The following is an 8,249-nucleotide window of genomic DNA, read 5'->3' as shown; positions in this document are numbered from 1 at the left end:
ATCAAAATCTAAGCAACGCAAGACATTTTCAGTGTTTGCTGAAAAACTGTAAACATGCTATATCATATTTAGGTGGAAGCTAGCGAGCTAACTCCCTGCTAACTTCTAACTCCGTTAAATGCCATAATTGTTACACCTGGTAGAGCAGCCACACTGATCATTTTATTACATACGAAAGAATTTAGACAGTTTTTCAACTCTCAGTGATCAAGCAGTGATCATTTGACTTATGGACCTGCAGCGGAGTTTGGGCCCAGACACAGCTAAAGACCGGATAGTTTTATAGAGAAATGTAAATAGCTATTAATATGTGTTGGTTATAATACAATGTTTTCTTTGTCCCCTGACTGCAAAGACTTGGGAGAACAATTTAATAAAAATAAAAATAATTGCCTGAAAAAATGCCTATACAAAGTAGAAGCAGTGAAAGTTACAAAATAGTTGTAATTTAAATTAAAGGAAGCTAAAAAAAAAATGGGGGGGGGGGGAAGCTGATTCACTTGTATTATAGTTTAAAAAATGGATTTATATTCAATTTAATGAATGTTTGTGTCTGATTACATAACTCTGGTAATGACACATGACAGGAAAGTGAAAGAAGAAGGCAACAAGGATAACTTCCTGACCTTTACATCACTAGCAACTCACGCCCCGTTTTTCAAAACTTTGAAACTAGGAGGACCAGACAGTCTATATCTGGTAAGAATTGGAAGTATTAAAGAGCGAGGGACCATTAAACCCAAAAGACACCACGCTGGGACTTGATGTGGATTCACTGACAGAACGCAGGAGAACTTGTCAGGTGAAAAACAAAACCTTACAGCCTATTTTTAATAAAGGTGTTTAATTTGATGTTTAGCAAATTTTGAAATAATTCTGTAGCAGTCTTTGCTAAAATATACAAAAAACAGGTGTTAACAATTGTGCTGGTGTATTGCACAGTGTTTGTTTTCATGAACATTGTGCAAAATGGCATCAGCAAAACAACGCTGTTTATTTCTGATGTTTTTAGCCACTTCCTCCATACAGCATGTGGCTACACAAAGATTCACTTTTTCATGATTAAGATTCTTGAGCAACTTAAAGAAAAACAACTTCCTCTCCCATTTTTTTTCAGGCAACATGGAGAGAAATACAGCTTTCCCCCTGTTCGCTGGCAATCACAGCCACGCCAACAGCACTTGCTCCCGTGACAATGTTTTGAAGAATGTGGTTTTTCCCATTCTCTACTCCTTTCTTTTCCTGGTGGGAATGTCACTCAATGGTCTGGCAGTGTGGATATTTCTTCGCATCCCCTCGCAGTCTCACTTCATCATATACCTGAAGAATATTGTGGTTGCAGATGTCATCATGACCTTCACATTCCCTTTCAAGGTTTGCCACGCTTGCATTAGCAAATCTAAACGAGTTAAGGATTCATTGATGGTTAATTATAAAATTATTGGTATTTCATAGGTTATTTGTAAGTATTTTAATGTTTTTTCTCATCGTTTTAAGTTCTAAGAAATGATTATGAGCCTGAGTTGTAAATATAATTAAGCAAACATATTTGCTGTTGGTAAGTCAGAATCATGAGTTCTGAGCTACAAAGAAATCAAGCAAGAAGTGATTAGTTTTAAATTGTAAGCCCCTAATGAATAAACATCTATTAACTCTAAAGATCAGATTTTTAATAAGAGAGTTTCCTGTGAGAGAAAATTAAAAGACAGACAATTTATGAACCATAAATTTCAGGGTAATCCAATGAAAATAGGTTCCATCAAACTTAGAGATAGAATTTGTGGTTTGAATGTGGAATAGGTGTTTGACAGCACAAATGTTTGTGTTTCTGCAGGTGTTGTCAGACTCCAACATGGCGTCCATTGGCCTACGGATATTTGTGTGTCGAGTTTCCTCCGTGCTTTTCTACCTCAGCATGTATATCAGCATCCTCTTCTTTGGCCTGATCAGCATTGATCGCTGCAGAAAGACCCTTAACCCATTTAAGGGCACTAATTCAACTCGGCTGAAACATCGAAAACTCCTTTCGGGGGCCATCTGGACTTTCCTCGTAATTCTCTGTCTTCCCAATGTAATCCTAACAAGTAAAACCCCGACTTCTCGATATTTCCAGTGCAGCAAACTGAAGACAGAGGGGGGGCTACGTTGGCATGAGATAGTAAATCATGTCTGTCAAGTGATTTTCTGGGGCAACCTGTTAACTGTGATAGTTTGCTACACTCTAATCACCAAAGAGCTGTACCGTTCCTACTCTCGCACAAAGTCTCACAGCACCGGAGGCTCGATATCTCAAGCTGCAAGTCGGGGAACAGTTAGAAAGCCTCACAAGGCCAAAAGAAAAATGAATGCAAATGTGTTCCTGGTTCTGGCAGTGTTCTTTGTGTGCTTTGTGCCATTTCACTTTGCCCGAGTGCCATACACAATAAGCCAGACCCGAGCCAAAAGCTTTGACTGCAAACTCAAGCTCTTCTTCTTTCAGCTGAAGGAAAGTACACTTTTCCTCTCATCCCTGAATTCTGTCCTGGATCCTCTCATCTACTTCTTTCTCTGTAAGTCCTTCAGGACCACTCTGTTTAATACCCTGCACCTACGTCCTGGTACTTGTAGCTGGCTAACAGGAAGAGGATCAGATACCGACACGTGCAGCTCCCCTCAGGGAAACTCCACTGCTAGTACATAAAATCACTGGACCTGAGAAAGACATGAAGGCATTTATGATGACGTATAGTAAAAAAGTCAACTAAATCCAAATTCAACTGTATGACATGCTGCGAGGGACAGATATAGTGATCTAAAGCCTGTCACTGGCTGTAGAAGAGTAAGCCACGGCCCATATTTGTCTTTATTACCAACTTATAATATTACAAAAATACTAATAGCATTAAACCATATATTTGATTTTACACTGTCTTTGAAAACAATGTGAATCAGCATTACTACAATGAGAAGCTGAAACTAATCAACACATGTTCGCAGTGTTGCCGATGTTTGCTTTTCTAGTCTTCTTCTCTGTCACTTTTTCTTACTTCTTCTTTCTACTTCTGTTGAAGTTGGACATAACATTTTGGGGATTTTTTTTTATTCTCACACTGTCAACAAAAGAAGAATTGAGAAGCAGTCATAATACTAACTTTAAGACTTCCAGAGAATATCTTACTGTGAAACTATAGCAAAAATCTGTATAATGAACCCTAAGTATTATATGCAATCGCCTTTTAATATACTGTGATGTCTTCATGCTGCACGGGGGTGCTTGCTGCTTGCATTAGCACTGAGTGAGATTTAAGGATAAGTAAACCATAGAGCAGATTATGCAGTCTTGTTATTATTGCTATTCTGAAGCATTAAATGAATTACAACGAAACGAAAGTTGGAATGGACATATCAGGGATCTCCAAAAACAAGCGCTGCTTTCTGTCATAACTGCATAGCAAAAAGATAGTTGTTTAAAAGGTTTGCAGAAACACATTATGAAACAAAAATAAAGGAAGTCAAGTGTTGATTACAGCTTTTCTGTGGCTTTTTCTCACACAGGCTATTATTAAACCCTGCATCGCTCTTTTGTAATTATTGTAGGACTGTCTACTTCTATAAAAATCTATTTAATTAATCACATTTCAAAACAATACCCAACTCAATTTAAAAAAAAAAGTCCAAAAGAGATAATACACATTAGTAATAAATGCTTGTAATAAAACAACCTAGATTTCCATCTTCATAAATCACTTCCCTCTGGCCTGAAAACACAAGGCCTACCAATATGTGTCATTTGAATCTGCTCACAGATTTGCATCTCTCTGGTTGAAAAGGCACATAGATAGATACATAGATACATAGATACTTTCAATTCATTTTTTACTGCATTAATCTTTCATGTTGTGCAGTTTGGAGTTAAGGACTTGACCATTCCTTGTGGTGAGTGGCTTAACACTATTTTCACTATTAGCTGAAGCTAAATATATATGTAGGACTGGTTAACATCAGAGTGATAAATCGTTCGTATGCTTAAATGTTGTTTGTTTAAAAAGAGCATAAGGTCTCTTTATGACTTAACAGTGCATTTGTATAGCTTCAGTTTTGTTTACCTGTGTCCCTGCGTGTCTCTGACTGAGAAAAACAATCAGGTCTGCTCACTCACACAGGACACGCGTCGGCTCTTCATGAATTCAAGCTGAAACATATTTACTGACATACATGTGTGAGAACAGAATCGTGTTATTGCCATCACCAGGAACCAAACCGCCAGTAAGTACTTGACATGCTAAGGAACCTATGAAGCAAATGGTTTGTATTAGGCTGAAAGGGAAGCGCCTCAGTACACTTCACGAGATAAAGTAAGGTTGTGACTCAATGCATCTATAGGTGATTGCATGTGTTATGTACTGCATTCAGTGAGGCGAAAATAAAACCTTCAGTGGCAAAACAGCCATCATTCAGGATGCATTCAAATAGTGTGGGGTAGCATTCAAAAACAAATCCAAGTAACAAATGTCTTCTAAACTATAAAAAATGTAAATCATGTCGAAGTGGGCAAAGTGGAAAAATTTACACTGCTACAAGTAATCTCGTTCCAGCTCATTTCACGCGCCATTCTCCACGTCAGACATGTCGGCCTTTGTGTGTTGTCATATCGCACATGAAATATCGCACTCTTGCATGATTCGCAGCTTATTTGTGTTTGCTTGTTGCACATACTGTAAATGCAGGCGTAGGTCCCCTCTCATGTCCAGTACTGCCATTCACCTAGCATGCACCTGGTGCATCGCATCAGTAATATTATAAGCTCTGAACTTAAAGAGACGCTGTGAGTATATGTCTGCTGCTACTTGCGTCTGTACAATTCATCTTTCAAATCATTGCGAGACAAGCCAATAACCTCTGGAGGGAAACTTCACAGATTTGGGGAAAAGAAGCATACATCTTCCTGTAGACAGCAATGTACTGCAAGTGTATGGAACTCCTCAGCCAAAAAACATCCAGGCTAGACTAGACTGGAAAGCACTATGAGAGCAACTATGCACACAGTAACTACAGTTAGTCTTCACATCTGCAGTGTAATGAGGCCTTAGTGGGAGAGAAAGGTTGGTTTTGCCAAAAAAAACAGACAAATGCTTAGTTTGATTTTGACGCCTATGTATTTTTTACCAGATATTGACGATGTCAAACAGCACAGAACACCTCTCCTCTGACTGTCGCTCTGCCAGCCTGGTGGCCTTCCACATAGTTCTCTCATATGGTTTATTCTTCATGTTTCCTATTGCATTATTACTTAATGGAATAGCAGGTTGGGTGTCTTTACATCTAGACTCCACTTCTACCTTCATAGTGTATCTGAAGAATCTGGTGGCTGCTGACCTTCTCATTACACTCATGATCCCACTAAAGGCAGCCAGCATGCTTCCGGGTGCAACAGTTGAGTTTAGGGCTTTCATCTGCCGTTATGCTGGCGTCTCTTTCTACTGCTCTTTGTACACAAGCATTGTATTAATGGGTCTCATCAGTTTGGACCGCTTCTTCAAAATTGTTCGACTACGTGGAAAAGTCCTGGGGCAAAATATGAAGTTCAGTGTAATAATGTCCACCTTGGTTTGGATTCTGTTGTTTGGTGGTACTGCTATTCCAAATATCTTTCTCACTGACCAGGTTCCTGCTACTCAAACTGATGATTTATGTACGTCTTTGAAACCCCCAGTTGGCAAAAACTTCCATAAATATGTGGTTTTATTTATGGAGATTCTTTTCTGGTGTGTCAACATACTGATTGTGTTTTGCTATATCTGCATTACCATGAAAGTAGTGCAGTCCTTCAGAAACTCTGGGAGCAATAACAGACGGGGAAAGAAGAAAACCAAGCTGCAAGTCTTCTTGATCCTTCTTGTTTTTTGGGTGTGCTTTGTGCCACTCCACATAATATTCCTATGACACAAAATGAATTCTCTGACACTGATGTCTGCACTCCAACATGGTTAAAGATAGTCAGTGAATTAGCCACCTGGATGTCTGCTATCAGTGCCTGCCTAGACCCTCTTCTCTACATCTTCCTGTGCAAGGAGTAGAGAGAAAAACTAGTGGAGATGAAGAAAAGTATCTGTGCTGGTGTTCATTCTAGTGACAAAAATGTGATGTCACAGTAAACAAAGTGGGACAAAGGCTATTTTTCTGTATTTGTGAACCTTTAAAAACTGAGATATAAGTATTTGATCTTTAGTAAAAAAAAAATTGGGTGAGTGTTTTATGGTAAATTTATTAAAATCTGACTTACTCAGAAAACAAAACCATAGCTCGCACTTTTGATCTTTAAAGTTTGTATTGTACCACCCTCTAGTGCCCCAATAAGGATCAGCATCTATTGAGAGTGAAGGTCCCCCAACAGAAATAAGACAATGCATAGATAGATTAATAAATGTTATGTTGCTTGCAAAATAAGTATAATGCACTGTAAATATACAGTTCTATTCTAGCTAATCAAAGACTCAGCAAATCTCAATTTGCCTTTTGTTTTAATCAAAGCTGTGTGTTTTTTATACATACATGTGCTGGTTATTCTACATATGTATATAAATATACAGTTCAGATTATTTCGGGACCACTTAAATCACAGACTGGAGCTTTAACAATGAAATATTCAAGTTGAAAATCTTCACTTAGATTAATTTTGAAATTTGTTGAGAACCAAAATCATCAACTCTGGATTCTAAGGGCTGGGTTCAAAATCACACACACACACGCACACGCACACACACACACACACACACACAATTCAAATTTTTAAAAAAAGTTTTACTTACATAAACACGTAAATTCATTTTCTTATTTTCCCGATATATATAACAATAACAATATATGTTTTTATAAGTTTTTTATAGTTTTCTAAAATATTTGTGTCTTCTTTTTTTTGTGACAGCTGGACTAATTAATGTGTTAAGCAATGTACATCTTCTTTGAATGGGTGAATATGTGGATGCTTAGACAGATGGATAGATAGATGTAGTTTATCATTCATTTCAGTGTTTTAACTCAATTATCATCTGTTGCTTTGTTTTTCACACACCATAGAAAGATAACTTGGCTTTATATAAATGCATTTTTGCCGCACAAAAGAATGTAATTGTGTCTTTTATTATAAGAGCTAAACTGCTACTGCTAAGCGCTAACCACAAGAATTCTCATAAATCTTTTTTCAAGATATACTAAGATTACTGTTAAAGTGCACTATTGAGTTGTCAGAATGTAATTCATGTAATTCTTTTGTTAGAGTTAATTTCTTATTTAGAGACTTTTATAGCCTGTGTAATTTTTTTCAAAATCTTTAATCGTTCTCTAAGGAATAAATGTGTATATGCAACTGTGTCCTCTTTGTTCTTCAGCACAAGTTCTTCAGCACAAGTCCTCTCTCAGCACGATGAGCCCTCTTGACAGCTGTTGCATTTCCTTTTGTTTAAGAAGACAACAAACTTGGCTGTAGGGCTTTTGTGTTTGCTTTAACATCTGATATCATGCTTTGGTCACTTGCTACATGATTGTCAATTTATTTCTTGAACTAACTAGTGCAATAAACAACCCATCGATGCAAATGCAATCAGTCTATTAAAAACACTGTAATAATATTTTTTCAGAAGAACGTTTATTTCCTACATCGGCAATAAAAGTCAAAACTATGATGAGTGGAGAGTAACTTTGAGGATGACGAGTTACATAAAACACGGGAGTTAGAGGTCTTTTCTATACACACCCATAAATGCTTCAATCTAAAAGTGAGGCAGATGTAGTGATGTGTGAAGTCTATATGCAGGCACTAAAAATCATGGGTCACCCTGACTACACTGGTTCACCCCATTGAATTTCAGGTCTAATCACAGTTTACACTGCGAGCTGGATTTATGGCATCTGTTTTGTTTCTCGGCAGAGATCAATAAGCTGTTATTGTTTTTGCATATGCTCTGATAAATTACCAGACACACAGCTGAATTTGTTTGCCATGAAAATCAACAGTATTTCTTAAACGCCTGCCATGTCAGTGCATTGTCAAGCATTATCTTGTGCCTTAGAAGAACCACTCAAGTCATCAACTGTAAGTAATTCTCAAGATGTGCTCTTATCTTTATTTAAGACTATAGTGTTCACTTTGATAGCATAATCAGGGGTGACAAAAATAACCTCTCAACTAATTACTTCTCAAGAGCAGTGTAATAACACTGAATTTAGTCTACAGTTGTACACTGAAAGGATTTTTCTGTTCTAGTTTAGAA

At 37.4% G+C, this 8,249-nt stretch overlaps 1 protein-coding gene across 1 annotated transcript; it reads left to right on the top strand.

Moving 5' to 3' along the window:
- Positions 1–671: 671 nt before the first annotated feature.
- p2ry12 (purinergic receptor P2Y12) lies at positions 672–3,517 on the top strand. Its single transcript, XM_005742170.1, has 3 exons — positions 672–802; positions 1,118–1,374; positions 1,835–3,517. Exons 2-3 carry the CDS (start codon positions 1,123–1,125, stop codon positions 2,678–2,680), a joined length of 1,098 nt encoding a protein of 365 aa, XP_005742227.1. The 5' UTR covers positions 672–802; positions 1,118–1,122; the 3' UTR covers positions 2,681–3,517.
- The last annotated feature ends 4,732 nt before the right edge of the window (positions 3,518–8,249 follow it).

The sequence above is a fragment of the Pundamilia nyererei genome, unplaced genomic scaffold, assembly GCF_000239375.1.
Source record: "Pundamilia nyererei isolate P.nyererei 1_Seehausen unplaced genomic scaffold, PunNye1.0 scaffold00117, whole genome shotgun sequence".
Lineage (NCBI taxonomy): Eukaryota > Metazoa > Chordata > Actinopteri > Cichliformes > Cichlidae > Pundamilia > Pundamilia nyererei.
This window is presented reverse-complemented; position numbering and strand designations above follow the sequence as displayed.